At 38.6% G+C, this 19455-nt stretch overlaps 2 protein-coding genes across 3 annotated transcripts in view; one reads left to right on the plus strand and one right to left on the minus strand.

Moving 5' to 3' along the window:
* MIER3 (MIER family member 3) overlaps positions 1–7508 on the plus strand; it is a 33420-nt gene extending 25912 nt beyond the window's left edge. The window contains exons 10-12 of the mRNA XM_080803911.1: positions 3058–3185; positions 3269–3411; positions 3514–7508. Of these exons, the coding sequence (XP_080660037.1) occupies positions 3058–3185; positions 3269–3411; positions 3514–3971 (729 nt within the window). The 3' untranslated portion in view covers positions 3972–7508. The remainder of the gene's footprint in view (positions 1–3057; positions 3186–3268; positions 3412–3513) is intronic.
* Positions 7509–10914: 3406 nt separating this feature from the next.
* Positions 10915–18816, minus strand: SETD9 (SET domain containing 9). Of its 2 annotated transcripts, XM_080803799.1 has the most exons (6): positions 18697–18807; positions 16928–17295; positions 14971–15094; positions 14587–14702; positions 13551–13656; positions 10915–11404 (listed from the first exon to the last, which is right to left on the minus strand). In XM_080803799.1, exons 1-6 carry the CDS (start codon positions 18792–18794, stop codon positions 11317–11319), a joined length of 900 nt encoding a protein of 299 aa, XP_080659925.1. In that variant the 5' UTR covers positions 18795–18807; the 3' UTR covers positions 10915–11316. The 2 variants fall into 2 exon arrangements, with proteins under 2 accessions (XP_080659925.1, XP_080659926.1); XM_080803800.1 differs by lacking the exon at positions 16928–17295 and having other exon boundaries at positions 18618–18816.
* Between the last annotated feature and the right edge of the window lie 639 nt (positions 18817–19455).

Genomic DNA, 19455 nt, shown 5'->3' on the forward strand with positions numbered 1-19455 from the left:
GTGGTTTGTTGCCTTATTGTAAAGTTTTAAGTGCTCTTTTTGGATATTTTGGATAATAGTCCTTTTTTTAAAAAAAGATTTTATTTATTTATTTGACACACAGAGAGAGGATCACAAGTAGGCAGAGAGGCAGGCAGAGAGAGGGGGAAGCAGGCTCCCTGCCAAGCAGAGAGCCCAATGTGGGGCTCGATCCCAGGACCCTGAGATCATGACCTGAGCCGAAGGCAGAGGCTTTAACCCACTGAGCCACGCAGGCGCCCCTGGATAATAGTCCTTTATCACATATGTGTTTTGCAATTATTTTCTCCCTGTATATGGCTGTCTTTTCATTCTCCTAACAGTGTCTTTTGCAAAGTAGAAGGTTTTAATTTTAGTGAATTTCAACTAATCAGATTTTCTTTTACAGATCATGCTTTTAGTATTACATCTAAAAAGTCATTGTTATCCCGAAGGTCATCTAGCTTTTATGTTATCTTCTAGGAGCTTTATAGTTTAGTGTTTCACATTTATGTCTGTATTCCATTTTTAGTTTATTTTTGTGAAAATTGTTAAGATCTGTGTCTAGTTTCTTTCTTATCTTTTCTTCCTTTCTTCCTTCCCTCCTTCCTTCCTTTCTTTCTTTCGTGTTGTTTTGTTTTGTTTTTACATGTGGATGTCCAGTTGTTCTAATACCATTTGCTTAGAAGACTATCCTTCATTGCATCGCCTTTACTCTTTGTTAAAGTTAGTTGACTGCATTTCTTTGGGTCTATTTCTGGGCTTTCCATTCTCTTGTGTTAATTTGTATCTGTTCCCCACCCTCCCACCCCTGCCCCGGTAGCACACTGTCTTGACTACTGTAACTTTATAGTAGTAAGTCTTGAAGTTGGGTAATGTCATTCCCCAACTTTGTTTTTCTCTTTCAATATTGTGTTGGCCACTCTGGTTTTTTTTTTTTTTTGTTTGTTTGTTTGTTTGCCTTTCCACATAAACTTTAGAGTTAGTTTGTCAGTATTTACCCAGTAACTTGCTGGGGTTTTGGTTGGGATTGTCCAGAATCTATAGGTCAGGTTGGGAAGAACTGACATCTTAACAATCATGAGTCTTCCTACTACCATGGATGTGGAATATCTTTCCATTTATTTAGATCTCTAATTTCTTTAATCATGGTTTTATAATTTTCCTCACATAATATCTTGCATGCAGTTTGTTAGATGTGTACCTAAACTATTTCATTTTTGGGGTGCTAATGTAAATGCTATTGTATTTTTAAATTTCACATATTCGTTGTTTATTGTTGGTTTATAGGCAAGCAGTTGATTTTTGGATATTAACCTTGTATCCTGCATCCTAGCTACAATCATTTATTAGTTCCATGAGTGTTTTGCTGATTCTTTGGAATTTTCTATGTAAATAGTTATGTCATCTGTGAACAGAGACAGTTTTATTTCTTCCTTCTCAGCTCGTATACCTTTTATTTTTTTCTTGTTTTACTGCATTTGCTAGACCTTCTAGTAAGATGTTGAATAGTTGAGAGCCTTTTTGTATGTATGAAAACCTAATGTTTTCTTAAAGATGAAGTACTTAATTTACTGAGTAGATAAAACGTTTTTCAAGGGGGCACCTAGGTGGCTCAGTGGGTTAAGCCTCTGCCTTCAGCTCAGGTCATGATCCCAGGGTCCTGAGATCGAGCCCTGCATCGGCCTCTCTGCACAGCAGGGAGCCTTCTTCCTTCTCTCTCTCTGCCTGCCTCTCTGCCTATTTGTGATCTCTGTCAAATAAATAAATAAAATCTTAAAAATTTTTTTTTCAAGAAGTCTTGGTTTTTTAAGTCAAAATAAAACAAAAGTTTTTCAATGACTAGTGAAATCTGTCCATTCATTCCATAAATAATTAAGTTCTGCCATTTACCAGGCATTTTAATTGCTAGAGATACATCAGTGAGTAAGACAGGAAAGGTCTCTGTCCCCAGAAAGCCTATGTTCACCACAGAAACTTAAAGTGAATGATGTTTATTGAAATATGTACTTTATTTCTTTGCTTAAAAAGCTTGTTCCTTATGTTATGAACTTATTATATCATGCTCACTAATCAGGATAGAGACTCTGAAACTTCTTTAGTTGATGCTGATTAAGTAATAGAGAAAGTGCTTATTAGATAAGGATACAGAATTTTGTCTGTATGCCTGAACTCATACCTGTAGCTGTATATAGTTTGACCAGCCCCAGTCTGGATGTGGGGCCAAGTTGGCAAGGCTCATATTTTTTTATTGTTGTTGTTTTTACCAAACTCTCTTGGAGCTATGAACCAAACCCATGTTGAAGGAAAAAACCCTGCCGTTAGCTAGCGGATCATCTTAAATCGCAGATGCAGTTGAGTGCTACTCCCTTTCCTAAGGGTTCTGTGTCTCTTTTGCATTATGGAACCCTTTGATAATCTGATGATGCTGCAGCTCTTCTCCCCAGAAAAGTACAGCTGCATATTATTTTGGAATTTAATGGATGCCAGTGAATATCATTCATGGACCCCTCAGGGTTAGGAAGGACTGTTGGCTTCAGTCAGAATCACAGTGAGAGTTCAGTGCGGAGAAAGTAAAGGTTGCCATTGTTTTAAGATTTTCAGGAAACGTGTAAAATCATTCCTGGATACACATTTATTTTATCAATGAATACATTCTGATTTAAATAACAAACTTTGAGCTTTTGAAGGTATCCTTATTATTAAATAGTTTAAACGTAACAACATTTTACTAGTAAAATGTTCAGAATTTATAATAGGGAGGATAGAAAATAAGACCCATAGATTGAAGTTACAGTGTTGTAAAAAAACAAACATGGTGGGGCGTCTGGGTGACTCAGGTCATGATCCCAGGGTCCTAGAATCAAGCCCGAGTTGTGCTCTCTGCTCAATGGGGAGTCTGCTTCTCCCGCTACCTCTGCTCTCCCCCTGCTTGTGCAGCTGCGTGCTCTCTGTCTTTCTCTGTCAAATAAATAAATAAACTCTTTAAAAAAAGATGTTACTGAAAAATGGGTTGAGTCTGTTGGTTTCTGTTTAAAAATTTTAACTTTTTTTTGTTAGGTGAGAACTAGAACAGTTGCTGAATGTGTAGCATTCTACTATATGTGGAAGAAATCTGAACGTTATGATTACTTTGCTCAACAGACAAGATTTGGAAAGAAGCGATATAACCATCACCCTGGAGTTACGTAAGTACTATGGGGTTGATTTTAGAGACTTCTGTTTTTAACTGTGATAGGCAGTCTTGAAGTTACTGGGGTATGTTTTTCAGGGACTATATGGATCGTTTAGTAGATGAAACAGAAGCTCTGGGTTCGACAGTAAATTCTTCAGCCTTAACTTCTAATCGACCTGAGCCTCTTCCTGATCAACAGCTGAACATTCTCAACTCTTTCACTGCCAGTGACTTGACAGGTAAAATGAGTATCTTTTTGTGTTCGTTAGCTTAGCGCAAAATTAGGTCATCTTCGTTTCAGGACATGGGACTTACTTAAACCATTTTCCATTTCTTTTTAGCCCTGACCAACAGTGTGGCAACGGTCTGCAACCCCACGGATGTGAATTGTTTGGATGATAGCTTTCCTCCACTGGGCAACACACCCCGTGGACAAGTCAATCATGTGCCTGTCGTAACGGAGGAGTTACTCACCCTGCCGAGCAATGGGGAAAGTGATTGTTTTAATTTATTTGAGACTGGATTTTATCACTCGGAGCTAAACCCCATGAACATGTGCAGTGAAGAGTCAGAAAGACCAGCAAAGAGATTGAAAATGGGCATTGCTGTTCCTGAATCCTTTATGAATGAGGTTTCTGTAAATAATTTGGGTGTGGACTTTGAAAATCACACACATCACATCACCAGTGCCAAAATGGCCGTCTCCGTGGCTGACTTTGGCAGTCTGTCTGCCAGTGAGACCAATGGTTTCATCAGTGCCCATGCTCTGCATCAGCATGCCGCCCTTCACTCTGAGTGACAGGAGTGAGGGGCCCAGAAACAGTGGGTGTGCAGTACCAGTAAACTTGAGGAAAGGATCAGGTTTGCTTAGTCTTTCACTGGAAGTTTGAACATTTTTCAGTATGACATCAGTGATGTCAGTATGTATAGAACTATATCTTGATTTATCAAGAGTATTTTCATTTTTCAATCCATAAATGTGGAAATGAACTATGATCAGCAGAGTTGGGAACTAAGATTGAACTCTGTGGTGCAGCTTTAAGCTCTGCTTATCTCTTCCTCATCCCCCAGTACCTCTTCTCCACTCCCTTCTTTTTCTATTCTTTTCAGTTCCCCACTGCCCTCACTCCCAGTTTTAAAACCTGTAGACGGAGGCCACCAGCTCAAAACCAGCACAGATGTTCTGAACTGAATGGAGTGGCTTCTTTTCGTGTAAATTCCTTTTGCCATAATGGATGCAGTGGAATAACAATGTTTACAGGTACCGATCCCAATCCCTGCTCAATGTAGCATTTTTTGGTTTTATTTTCTTAATTAAATAAAAGCAGGGGTAGGTTTCTTTAAACTGCACAAACATGCAAGGATTTTTTTAAAATGGAAACTTCTCTCATGTTATTCAACTAGAGCACTTCAGTTTACAAAACAGCAAGTCCATCTTTATGGAAGCCAGCACGAGGAACTGCGTGCAAATTATGAAGACGCTTGCTTGGATCCTGTTTCAAAATTCTAGACCAAGGCTACCTTACACAGAATCAGTCATTTTACTGTGGGAAGAGTTCTGTGTACCTTCATTTATTGGCTAAAAATTTGGCATTTAAAGATGTGGTATTCAGATGGGGTTTTGTCCACCATTGTCAAGATTATAATTGTAAAAATCATACTGGTCATTGATAATTAGTTTATCCTGAGGCAACTGACTTGCAGGACACAGTCTACAAAGTCTAGGATGTTGCCACTCAATGATTTACGTTTTGGGACACTTCTTAAGTTGTTTGTAGCACTGCAGTTCAAAGTGTTAATATTTGGGAGGGACTTCTAGATTTTACACTTCATGCAGTAGAACCTTGAAGTATATTTAAACTTTTTTGTTTAGCTTGAACAGTTGGTGAGAAAAATGTGAGTTTCTATCTGCAATAGCATGGTACTTTACCACTTTAAGTTTCAAAAGTGATAGACGTTCAGATGCATCTCAGACTTTTATTTTTATTGCAGACATTGTGAATGAGAAGCCATTGTCCTAAACTTTGGCCATTTTTGCTCTATAGATATGCATCTCTAAGTTAAAAGGTGAATTCAAACAATGTGTATGTAATACAGTATTAGGGTGTAATAAGCTTTGCTTTTATAGTTCAGTTAAGACAGAATTTTGCTTATTTTTTTTTTTTGCGCACCGTCTTAATTTCCAGATTCTACTAGTTGTCTTGCTTTGCAAAAACCTTTAATATTTGGCTGCATTGCTCATATTTGTAAGATTAAGTCGCTTCAAGGTTGTGCTGAGGAGTAGATAGGTTGTAGTGACCTTAATAGTGATGGAAAGGGAGGGTATTTATTATACAAACTGTGAACTGCAATGACATCCTTAGTTTTGGATGATGTGTATTCTTATTTTTCTTTGCAGCATTTTAATGAAGATTGCTTTGAAGTGTTTACGCAGTAGCATATTTACTATAAAATTTAGTTTAGCACAGTGGACAAAAGTAGTTAAATTAATAACTTAAAATCAGTCTCTAATTTATACATCTAAAGTCTAGCATTCCTGTATGCACACGGTAAATAATGGGTAGCCTGGGCTCTGTGTTGCTTTCAGATATTTTTATCCAAGTTATCAGCTTCTTATTGCTGTGGTGTTGTGCTAAACTTTGAACCTTATTTCTTCTGTTAAAAATCAGTATACCTTTTATAATTTAGTAAGATACTGGCCATAATCTTCCATTGTTTTAACTTTGATTTTTACTCTGGGTTTACAGTGGCTGGTTTGTATAAAGTAACTTACACAAAGATGACTGAATGCTAATACCAGTTGCACTTAAATGAACATGCCCATTCTCAGTAGCTGATGAAGTAACATATTCAGTTTATCTATGCATTGCTGGGATCTTGATATAAGATGGAAACAGTGTTTCTTATCTAAAGTTTTGATTATCAGCAAGTTGAATGGACACTTTAGTTATTTAAATAAAGATTTTTGACCAAAATCCAGTAAATGATATGAGAGAAAAATAAATTCCAGCTAGTTTAGTAGATTTTTAAATGTCAATCTGATTTTAGCCTCTCAGAGAGCGCTAACTAGCTGGTAACGTTTACTTTTAATTCCTTGTTAAAATGAGGCAATAATTTGCAAGATTTTTGTATATATATATGTAAATTCTTCATATCTTTTTAGATCTAATTCAATATTTTCTGACTGCTTCTGCCATGTATAATACCATTTTTGTGCATGCTTGTTGTGACATTCATAAATTGTACCACTATGACTTTATCCATGTAAAATAGCTATTTATTGAATTTTCTTTTGAATGCTGGGTTTACTGGTTTTTTTCCCCCTCCAGTTAAGCATTTTAACAGAGAATTTGTTACCGTTTATTAGAAGAATTGCGTTTGAGAGCATGAAAATTACTGATTTGCAATTTTATGAAGAAATAATAATGCCTTTATTATCAAGTGTTAAGCACAATTCTTATAACAAACTGTGATAAATTCTTTTTTCCTTTTGCCACATTATTTTCTTATGAACAAACCAAAAATCCATGGTGAGCTGTTGCGTTGTTGGCTGATGTATCTTTTATGTACAGGGAATTTGAAGAGGACCTGGATTCATTTAGAAGTGTAACTGGTGCTGTGATTATAGCAATACTTTACTTTTGTTAGTCGTACTTCATCTTTTCCATGCTAGCTTTTTAAGTGTTTAGTTTTCCTCTTGTCATGGTCAACTGCTGAATTTACTTGAAGGATGTAGAATACTGTTTAAACAATACTAAAGTGTGTACAATTAGGTCAAAGAATTGTGCAATTGTTTCCTTTTTAATTTTTAAAATTGAGGGTCATAAATATTTGAGAACTTCAGATCTAATAGAGCATAGTGATATTATTTAATTTAACCAAAGTCTCTAGTGAATATTTCAACTTTGAATGTAAACTAATGAATAAACCTGACCACCAAGGAGATTGTTTGCCCAGAGTTTCAAAGCACATTGTCTACAAATGGAAATTGAAATAATTTATAAAAATATTGACATTACTATGTTTTTTAAAAAGTTCTTAATTTTTTCACTAAAAGGAGGAAACTATTAGTTTTATTGTTAGGTAGATATTAAAATTCCTCTTAGATGACCAGTGATTCCAATTGTCCCAGTTTGAAATAAGTACCCTGTGAGTATGAGATTAATTAGTGACAATCACAACAAGTTTTAGTAACAGATGTTCAAGAGGAAGTTGCTATTGTTGCATTGATTTTAATATTTGTACATAAACACTGATTTTTTTGAGCATTATTTTGTATTTGTTGTACTTTAATACCTGGTGTACAGTTCCAGAAATAAAAATCTGGAAATCTTTTTTTTTTCTTGGTTCGTGTGAGTATTTGCTGCACGTAGATACTTATTTAATAAATCTTAAGCTATAACACATGGGTGGAAACTTAACCACTTTTCAGCTGGGATTTTGCTGTTGTAAACAAGTATGTGACAAAGTTAGTAGATAAAATAAGTTTTCTTTAAATCCTCTATAACAGATTTTCATTTATACTAAACCAGCCGTCCCAAAGTGAGGCTTATTACACTTCTAGTTTAATTCAGGAGATATTTACTGAATGTCTGTTATGTTTCAAACACTCTTCTAGGTAACTTTGTCTTTTAGGAAGACATGGTATCTGAAATTTGATCAGATGTTATTACTTGACAATATATTTATGGTAAACTCGTCTTTATAGTTTAGTAGACTCTAGAAATATTTTTTTAAAGGATTTTTTTATTTATTTGACAGAGATCACAAGTATGCAGAGAGGCAGGCAGAGAGAGAGGGGGAAGCAGGCTCCCTGCCGAGCAGAGAGCCCGATGTGGGGCTCGATCCCAGGACCCCGGGATCATGACCCAAGCCGAAGGCAGAGGCCTTAACCCACTGAGCCACCCAGGCACCCCTAGAAATATTTTAAACCTTCATCTTTTCAAGCTGATGATCTCGTCTTAGTCTAATTTCACAAGTTTGTCCCCATATTTCATTTGCTCGAGTGGAGCTTTATGTAGTCCATTCTTTTTTTTTTAAGATTTATTAGAGATTTGGGGGGGGGGTCAGAGGAAAAGGGAGAGAGAATCTAGTCCATTCTTAATATGCAGTGATCAGATTGCACACAGGCTCAAATTTTGTACAAGGACACGAAGAGGATAAAATGAAAGCACATACTCTGACTCCTTTGCTTTGATTACATGTCTAAAACCGCATTCCTCCAAGCACAGACACCACAGAAACTTAAATGTGCGGGCCTCTGGGGGGAACACATAGACAGAAGTGCCTTCAGGTGGGGCCGAACACCAGTGTTTCGAATCCTGCATACCATGTGAGAGCTACAGAGTACTTCAGGCTTTTAGGGGAGGGAGGAGAGTCTTGGAGGAGAATTTCTCCTGACTTGTAGACCTTATCCTTGTTGGCCATAATTTCCATCAATGATAGGCTTTGAGCTTACTGCTTCTCTGACTTCTCAAAGAATCTGTAAGTTGGATATTTCACTATATACACTTTGTCTTCATCCCTAGGAGGACTATTTACCACTTCCCATCCAGTAAGTGTTCTCTAATGCTTTTCCTCTCTTTCTGTGTCTGTGGGGATTTTCTGACAAAACTGGGCACAGGGGCACTGAATTTGTGATTCTAGATCAGGAGTGCTCATGTGTTCTAGGTTTAATACACCAGTTGACATGCACTTTAGAGAGAGACACAGCTGTTGGGTAACTCGGTTTTGATGAGGCAGTTATACGGAGGTAAAGCCTCTATTTCCATGAAGTTGTTTCATAGAACTCATGAAATGTTAGAACTCATAAAAGCATTTCAGAAGTATGTCAGAAATGAAACCAGCCATTTATAAGTCTAAACAATTATTTCGGTGAGAAAAATAGATGTTTCTGTTTTAAAATGCCTGTTACATTAAAAATTTTTTTCACTCCTCCAGTGCAGACCAAATTATTATACGAGGCAAGCTTTATACTCCACCATGAGCACTTTATGAGCAGAAACCATATTTTATCCTGACTCCCCCAGAGCCCTTCATGTAGTAGACATTTCCTAAAAGCTTGATGACATCGTCTACCCTTCAGCTAATGGTGACTTTGCCCCTAGCTTTAAAAGAAAAAAACTTAAGACAAAAGCTAAAAGAACAGAATAAAGACAAATCCAGATTGAGCAATTGACATTTTATCATATTTGATTTTTTCTATATCACATACCTTTCTTTTCCTTCTGAAGTAGTTTTAAATTTACGTTGTAAGAGTTCACTCCTAAATACTTTAGCCCCCCAGATACGTCCACAGGAGTTAGTATTTCTTTCTTTTTCTAAGATTTTACTTATTTATTTGACAGAGAGTACAAGTAGACAGCGTGGCAGGCAGAAGGAGAGGGCAAAGCAAGCTCCCCACCGAGCAGGGAGCCCAATGTGGGGCTTGATCCCAGGACCCTGGGGTCATGACCTGAGCCAAAGGCAGCTGCTCAACTGACTTGAGCCACCCAGGAGCCCCAGGAGTTAGTATTTCTGTATTTTACTTAAGGGTCTGTGTAACAGGATCTTCTTGGTCAAGTGGTCAAGTAGATAGGCTCTTTCTTTTTTTTTTTTTTTAAGTAAAATTAGTCTCCCTGTTTTCCCAGCATCTTGGTGACACAAATAAAGGACAAATGAGGCTGAGAAAAGGAATCGGATGCTGTCACAAATATACATTTACTATCTACATGAGATAAATCTAATAGAGAAAAAGAAGGAAAGCGTAATGGGAATTTTCAGGGCTGGCAGCTAGGGACTGTAAATTTCAGTAGGCTGGTTGGGCAAGGTGACTCTCTGAGGGAAGACCTTTGCAGGCACAGAAAACTAGAAGTTGGAAGTGCAAGTGTGCCCAGCAAGTTTCAGGAGTGGTGAGGAGACAGATGTGCCTAGGGTAGAATGAGCAGGAGATGAGGTAAGAGGTATTGAGTGGCTATGTCATATATGTGAAGCACTTGGACATTTCTTCCACTATATGAGGAGTAATCAGAGAGTTTTGAGCAGAGGCTGGTCAAGATGGGAGTTATATTTATAAGAACCTTTCTTGGTGATCCATTCTGTAAAGGCAGCAAGAGTGGAAACAGGGAAGGCAATTAGGAGACTATTGAAATTACAATAAATGAAGGGAGAAAAGCTGTTGATGTAGCAGTTTAGGTGGTTAGAATATGGTTATACAGGTTCCATGTTAGAAATCAAGGAGTCCAATAAAAAACATCCTCTTCATCCATGTTTGGAACTGAGAATTAGATGCAGGAGTCAGGTCAATGCAGATCAAAGTAAGTATCACGAGTGAAACTCACTGGAGAAGGTGGCTTCAGAGCTGTGGGCAGGTCAGCTCACTAATACTCTACCTTTGGATAGACTCCCTCGTCACTGGCTAGGCAGAGAGCCCACAGAGAAGGAACTAGAGGGGTCTGGGCCATGGGTGCCTAGTTCTCCAAAGAGAATCTCATAAAATCACTCTTTCTACAACAGACGGAGAGAGAGGCCGGGAGCATCACTAATGTCAGCACTCCCCACTGAAATAAGAGAATGGGAATAGGTGTCCCTCCCACCACCACTATCTTTTAACTGTATTTCTATGCTAAAACCATCTTTCTCACTCTTTTAAACTTCGTGTATGTGTGTGAACATGCAAATAAGAGTAAATTCCAATTCCAATTCCCCCTTACCTAGCTAAAACAATCCTTAAATCACACACACACATATACACACACACAAAATTCATGACAACACATTTTTTGCTTTAGTTTATTACATAAAAATAAGTTTTTACACAAGTTTGTACACATCAACAGTGTAAGAAATGAAAATTACAGCTTGGCTGGAATTTTATAAAGCACCACAGAGATATACAAAATACAAGAAAATTTGAATTTTAAGTTCAGACAGTAGGTTTTAACTTAATAAGCTACTGTATATTTAAGGGAAAGCCAATTAAAATTGGAATTGTATTCCAAATTTGAAATTGCAATGAAGAACATAGCTTTTATCATAAAAACAAAAATACCCTCCAATTAGGCCTTAAAATATTTGTTCTATAGGTTAAGTCAGAGATACGACGAGCAAAAAACATTTAGAGTGAACTCAATAGCTGGGTAGAAAACCTTATTTCTAGCTCTTAGTTAGCTGACAATTGTATAGTAGTTTGAAAAAAGCTCTTCTCCTTGTTTGATGTCCCTTAGTGCTACAAGAATGACACATCGAAGTGGGCTGAAAACAAAAAGAAAAATACACAAAAGTCATAAGTATTAACAGATCCAAGCTCATATTTTTAATATAACCATTATAGATCTTATAATTTTACTCAAATTTCTTACTATTGTCTTAGTTATTTGACTTCCATGAGGAAAAAGCTCTTATCCCTGATGGCGTTATTATCTTATTTACTTATTTAAAAACTTATTTATTTACTTATTTTCTCTGATGGAGTTTAAGTACCTATGTCTATTCCTTAGCATTTAAAAAGACCACCAATATGTTGTTTTTGTGTTAGGCTCCCAAAACTGGTAATCACAAAAAATTTAAAATGACATTTATTGTAGTTTAACATTTTAAAATTAATTTTTATCTTTGTATTCTGCAAAGCTGGAAACATTACTTAAAATTAATTGGAATTTTGAGGCACCTGGGTGGCTCAGGTGGTTAAATGTCTGACTCTTGATTTCTGCTCAGGTGTTAATCTCAGGGTTGTCAGTTGGAGCCCTGTGTTGGGCTCTGTGCTGAGCATGGAGTCTGCTTAGGATTCTCTCTCTCCCTCTCTCCTTCCTCTATCTCTCTCCCTCTCCCCTTCCTCTATCTCTCTCCCTCTCAAAAATAATAATAATAATAATAATAATAATAACCAGAATTAAAAAAAATACTTTTATGGATACCACAAGACATATGTAACCTTCAATGTTCCTACTCAGTTAACATTTCCTGTACTTGTTTTTTTTTTTTTTTAAGTATTTTACTTATTTATTTGACAGAGAAAGATCACAAGTAGGCAGAGAGGCAGGCAGAGAGAGAGAGAGAGAGAGAGAGAGAAGCAGACTTCCTGCCGAGCAAAGAGCCCGATGCGGGGCTCGATCCCAGGACCTGAGACCATGACCTGAGCCGAAGGCAGCAGCTCAACCCACTGAGCCACCCAGGCGCCCCTGTACTTGTTGAACAGTAATGACATTGTACTCCACTGTATATGGCTAAAATACTCAAACTGTTAGCTATACAAACACACATGAATAGAGACAGAGAAGTTATTGAGTTTTAAGTAAAGAAAATAGTCTAAGTTTTAAATCTCATTCATCTTAAAAGGACAATTTAATGGGGTCCATACAAGAGTTTGGCAGCTCACTGTTATAATATAATGATTACATCTTCCTATAGCATCGCTGATAAAAAACTCTACAGAATTACTTATATGTAGAAATTGTTACTTGAATTCTTTCAGCAGACTTTCCACTTCATGAATAGAAAATAAACCTTATATTACAAATATGTATCTTCTGAATATTTATCTTTTTTTCATTGTTAAGTTTCCAAACCTAATAGAGAAATGGGCAAAAGAATTAATAGTGTAATTTGGCTTTTTTCTTCAACTGGGTACTCTCAAGTGAGATGAAGAACATGATCCTTAAAATGATTAAAGTAAAAAATGTATTTGAAGAATTTGTAAGGAGAAAAATAACAGAATCACTTGAAAAAAATTTTAAGGTTAATACTTTTAAAGTACCACACAGAATAAAAATGGGTAATAAGAAGCAGAATGAGGGGCGCCTGGGTGGCTCAGTGGGTTAAACCTCTGACTTCTGCTCAGCTCATGGTCCCAGGGTCCTGGGATTGAGCCCCACATCGGGCTCCCTGCTTGGTGGGGAGTCTGCTTCCCCCTCTCTCGCTGCCTGCTTCTCTGCCTACTTGTGATCTCTGTCAAATAAATAAATAAAATCTCTTAAAGAAGCAGAATGAGCTAGGTTAATGGAAAATTTTAAATTTCAAATAAGTGTACATTACATTAACACATTCAGGTATGATGAAAAATCAAAATTTAAGTCATAATTTTTCACTAAAAAAATTTCCCCTAATTCTATATAGCTTTTTCTTGGAAAAAAAATTTTTTTGAAGTTTATTTATTCATTTATTTGGGGGGGGGGTTACATGTGAGCTAGGGGAAGAGCAGAGGGGTAGGGAGAAAGACAAGGAGACTCCTCGCTGAGCAGCCAAGTGTGGAGCCCCATGCAGGGCTTCATCCCAGGACCCTGAGATCATGACCTGAGTCAAAACCAAGAGTCAGTAGCCAACTGAGCCACCCAGGCGCCATAGAAAACATATGTTTTTTAAGTATAGCATAAGACAGGAGAGAGGAAAAAAAAAAACTAACCTTTGTTTGTCACAGCTATAGGCAATGTTTGGAAGATATTGCTTCAGCTCTATAGGGAAGACTGCAGGCACATCAAATTCTTGATAGCAGACATTAGCTCCTCTGTCTAGGAACAAGTATATAATATTTATCAGCAGCCATTTTATAAGGTCATGAAAAACAGTACTGAATTATGACACTTGATGTGTGGTTTTCCAAATTATAAGAACATGCTCAAATAATCACTATTATGTTCCATGCATTACTAGATTATATATACATACACATATATATATGTACATATATATGTATGTACATATATATATATTTATTATTTACTTTTTGAAGAATTTATTTTATTTTAGAGAGAGAGTGCACACGTGTGAATGGGGGGAGGGACAGAGGGAGAGAATCTCAAGCAGACTGCCTGCCTAGCTCAGAGACCGACTGGGGGCTTGACTTGGGGCTTGATATCACAACCCTGAGATCATGACCTGAGCTGAAATCAGGAGTCACACATTCAAGGGACTGAACCACGCAGGCACCCCTATTACTTACAGAGGCTCAGAAAGGTTAAAGGTTAAGTAGAAGAGTCAGGTTTCAAGTTCACATCTCCATAATACCAAAACCTATGCTAAATACGCTGGAACTTTTGGGGAAGTCAAGCCCTATGGGAAGGTAAGTGACTCATGCACATAGCAACAGAAAGGGATACCAGTCTAGTTCAACCTACCAGGCTCTACCGAGGCACTGAAAGAATGATTTCTAAGTGAACTATTAAAAAAAATGCTACAATAATGATGATCAAAAGAGCAGTTATCAATTGCCTATATTTATTGCAAAACCAGAAAAAAACAATAAATTATTCAATTAATGTATATCATTACTTCCCCAGATTCTTCGATATTTGCCACCAGAATGTTATAGTTTACCAATGGGCTTTGAATAGCTGAGATGTTAAATATAACTGCCTCTGGCACTCAGTCATAGGGCAAAGGAGGAAAATTACCACTGCTGTATTTATATCTTGTCTCACAGACCCACGATGCCAACTTACCATTTGAACAATTGTTGACATACTGTCCTACAGCCAGTGGATTACAAATTTCTGATGTTAGCCATGTACTATCACTCATTTTGAAAGGACCAAGTCGATCTCTCCCATTACAAGATCTGAAACAGGTGAAAAAATTAGCTAAGGGATTGTTCTTTTATATCTTACAATAAAATCCAAAAGTATAAAAGTAACCCTAAAACTGAACAAGTCCAGGTTCTCTTAAAAAAGTTTTTTTTCCTTAAAAAAGTTTTATCTAGTCAATAGGGCAACTGAGTGGCTACTTAGCAGCTGCTTAAACAGATTTTTATTTAAAGTAAAAAGGCTAGTGGTCATAATCATTTTGTGGTGGTCCAATATTAAGTTTGAACATGGGTACCAACTTACCTATATACAACTTTTGATATTCCTTTGTCATTTCCATCAATGAGTACCCCATCCAGGCATCTAAAAATAAATGGATTTCCAATGGACTGGAAAAAGATTGGCTCATACTTCTGATATACTGTACCTATTATACAACAAGATAAAGACATAACAACATGTAAATATCATAAACATCTGGAAACATAAGTAAAACATGAAAGAAATTGTCTTAATTTATCTATTCTTTTTCAAATATTTTATCTCCAGTCTAGACGATCACATTCTCTTTGGTTACTTTCCTCCTTGGAAGAGTGCTCAATAGTAAGCGGAGCAGAGGACCAATTTGTTCACACAGCCAAATAAAATGTGACTATTCTGGTTGATTAAAATGTGAACACCACATCTGAGGTTCAGTTTTGCAAAGTCGTGGGTTTGCTTTGTTTTGGCTTTTTAAAGTAGGCTGTGATTTGACATCTATTAAAAAGTCTTTTAAGAAATGTATTTTGTTAAAAACTGATTTAATAATGCAGAAAAAATGGGAAAGAATGAGTCTGACATTCAGGTTGTTTCTCCTTTCATTGGCAATGGAGGAAAGGACAAAATATTTACTGGGCCTGTCCTATGTTCCAGGCATGCTACTTTATTAAATTTGTTTTAGTATTCATTTGTTGCTGACTTGTTCTATTTAGTCTTTACAGAGTTAGGTTAGTTGTGTAGGAGGAAACCAACTTTCTTGCTTAAGGATATAAAATCAGAAAATAGTAGAATGCCTTTTTGAAAACATAGGTCTACTTAAGCATTCACACATATTTTGTACCACACCAAATTATATTATTTTAATTCAACAAATAACATACTCTCCTGAGCATTCTAGTCAATGGTCTTTTTGCAAAGCAGCTGCTTTACTTTCCAAGTGTAGAAATGGCAGGAAGGTCTTTATTCAATGATTTATGGGTTTAAAATCTATCTTTCCTGTTTTAACCCATACTATTTTTACCTTTAGTTACCAATTATGTAAGCCAACTGACTTATTCTCTAGTGCTTTCTAAGTAATTCATCTTATCAAAGTAGGCTATACTGTATCCCACATTTAAATATTCCACATTTAAACATTAACTACAAAAATTTCCTTAAAAGAAAAGAAATACTCGGGCGCCTGGGTGGCTCAGTTGGTTAAGCAACTGCCTTTGGCTCAGGTCATGATCCTGGAGTCCCGGGATCGAGTCCCACATGCAGGCTCCCTGGGAGCCTCTTCTCCCGCTGACTTCTCTCTTCTCATGCTTTCTCTCTCTCATTCTCTCTCTCTCTCAAATAAATAACTAAAATCTTAAAAAAAAAAAAAAGAAAAGAAATACTCAAGGATGTTTTCTTTTCTTTTTTTTTTTTAAAGATTTTATTTATTTATTTGACAGACAGAGATTACAAGTAGGCAGAGAGGCAGGCAGAGGGAGAGAGAGGAGGAAGCAGGCTCCCCGCCGAGCAGAGAGCCCGATGTGGGGCTCAATCCCAGGACCCTGGGATCATGACCTGAGCCGAAGGCAGAGGCTTTAACCCACTGAGCCACCCAGGCGTCCCAAGGATGTTTTCTTTTTTTTTTTTTTTTAAAGATTTTATATATTTATTTATTTGTCAGAGAGAGAGAGAGAGAGAAAGCACAAGCAGGCAGAGGCAGAGAGAGAAGCAGGCTCCCCGATGAGCAAGGAGCCCCACATGGGACTCGATCCCAGGATCCTGGGATCATGACCTGAGCCAAAGGCAACGGCTTAACCAACTGAGCCACCCAGGCGTCCCCCAAGGATGTTTTCTAACACATAAAATAATTTATGGTTAATTTCTAAATCAGAAATTAAGACTCTGTGGAAATTTGAGTTTTCAATTTAACCCCTTAACTGGAAGGATTACAGTACTATGTATTTACTTGAACTTATATTAATGGGTAAATAGGAAACTCTTGGCAAAGCACTAATTGTGTGATTACCAGGATACATAGATACAACCGCGCCTTTTGGTACCAATCCTCTGGTAACGAAGACACCTTTTCCAGCAGATATCAGTGAGCTAGTTGCTCGGGCAACACTGAAACCCAATGTCTTATAAAGAATTTCTTCTGGTTTAAAGGTATTTTGCTGTTGATGTCTGTATTCAAGCAGTTTCACCCTTGGATGTTGAACTGACAGTAGGTTGTGGTATTTTGATTTAACAGTTTCTGGAAGCATAGTCAAGATATCTGATTGCTTATTGAAATCATTTATGAATAGAGCCTGGAAAACTTTCAGTAATGTTCCTAGGACATCTTCATCTGAGATAACTTTGTCTTTGGATTCCTCTGGAACATATCGGAGGGTCCTGAAAATGGGAAAAATTTCTGTTCACTACCCTTCAACTGACAAAAGCCACACTTCATGCCTTCTGAGTCACTGGCCTTCATGGTGATTATTCTCATGTGTCTGAACAGCATAAAACTGAGACGTTCAGGGAAGAGTTGTTTAGGGGTAGTTTTAGTGACCTAGCTCCGGACAATACCTACCCAAGTTAACAATAGCTAGTATTTGTGAAGGCTCTAACTGTACCAAATGCTGTTGGACCCTTACATTCATGATCTCTTTTTTGCAGATGGGGAAACTGAGGCTTGAAGATGCTGTGGAATTTGCCCAACATCCTAAAAGCTGTTAAGTGGGAGAGCCAGAAGCTGAAAAGAGCTAGTTCTTTTTTTCACCACACATAGCCATTATGTGAACATCACATAAGAATCCACATATTGCAATGGCTCTTTTTGTAGGCGTGTAATTTTAAAGACAAGTTTAACATTATACACTGTCACATTCTTTCCTGGGAGTACTGACTTCTTCAATGGCTGCATCATTTTTATTTGCATAATGGTATTCTTTTTACTTCTTAACAAAAAGCAATTCCCGCTTCACAGTTCTATAGTAAGGATGGCCCTGAATTCACGTATTCGCCGACAGAAACTTTGGAAAGGCTCTTTGGTTATTAACCGGCTTTCAGTGGAGCTAGTGTGCCCCATTTAAGTGAGCATTACTGAACTGCTTCCAGATCACTAGCACGCCACTTACTAGAGCCCGCAATGACACTCACTCCACAGCCACCGTCTCAGTTAGATCCCCGTCTCAGGCATGAACTAATTTAAACCCAAGACTCCAATGTGCTTTTAGTGGCATTTTGCTCGTTTTTACGCGTCAGTCCAAGCTGCTATCCTCACGGGCAAGCTGGGCTGTTTTCACCAGGTAAACTATGGAGCTGTGAAAATAAACCTCGATTTGGCTTTTTAAAGGATTTTCAAGCTCCTAACTATGCCTTGGCGGAGAGAAGACCACACACCCTCTGGCTGTAAGAGCTTCGTTCTTTTTCAAAAGTCTCTCTGCCGGGACAGAAGCCGGGGAGAACACGCGCCTCTGCACGTGGGCAACGCCCGCCTTGCAGACCTGGCAGCGTGGGGCACCATGGGAGATTAGGCCACAGGCCTCACCCATCACAGGCTCCCCGCCCGGGTCAGTATCCCAGCTCCCCTCCGGACTCCACCAGCCTCGGCCTCGCTCTCTTCGGGCCCCGCCCTCTTCGGGTTCCACCAGCTTCGGGTCCCGGGGCCGGCTTAAGCTCCGCCCGCCTGAGACTCCGTCCGCCGGAGGCACCGCCCATGTAAGGCTCACCGGCCTCGGGTCCAGCGGCTCGGGTGGCGTCGCGGTGCTGAACGAAGGCGCCCCTGGTCTGCCGGTCTCGCCCTCTCACCTCGGGTTGTGGTTTAGGTTCAGCGCGATCCAAGGAACGAAGCGGTACTTGTAACGGCGCCATCGCTGCCACAGACCCCGCAGGAAGCGACCCGGCATGGCTGTCCCGAGGCGCTGTGACGAGGGCAGCGCGGAGAGGTGGGTCGCGGTCTCGGGCCCGCCCCGGCTCGGGGAGGAGCGGGAGCCACGCCGTCCCGCCCCTTCTCTGTCTCCGCCTTCAGTTCCGAGCTTTGTGGCCCTGGTACTCCTTTGGATCCTGTTGCTGGTGTTGTCTGTGCCTCTCCTTTATTGTCCCCACTGGCTGAATCAGAGGTGCGTAGAGCTGAGGGAAGCCCTCTCTCCCCCTTAACTTTCTCCATTCGCTCGTGTATTTACACACACCCACACGCACACACACCCACCTGGGACAAGTTTGGCTCACGCTTAGTTCCAGTGGAGGCTAACTTCAAGAATCTCGCAACTATCTTCAGATCCCCAAGAATTTATTAAAAATTAAATGTGTTGGTGCCTTTTCCTTAGGCGGAAACTGCTCTCCTCTTCTTTGGCGGAGAATGAAAGCGAAATCCTAAGCAAAAGTCTAAATAGAACGCATGAGACCTAGTGAAAATTCAGGTAAAGGCAGGTGGCTTTAGGACTAATTTGTTCAAACACAAGGAGAGAAAGAATATCTGCCAAAGTCTCCATTTCACTCTGATATAATACAGAATGTTGGCAAACTCTAGAGGCTCAGGTGTTGTGTTTGGTAAATTGGCATCCTGCG

This window comes from Martes martes, assembly GCF_963455335.1.
Source record: "Martes martes genome assembly, chromosome: 5".
Taxonomy (NCBI): domain Eukaryota; kingdom Metazoa; phylum Chordata; class Mammalia; order Carnivora; family Mustelidae; genus Martes; species Martes martes.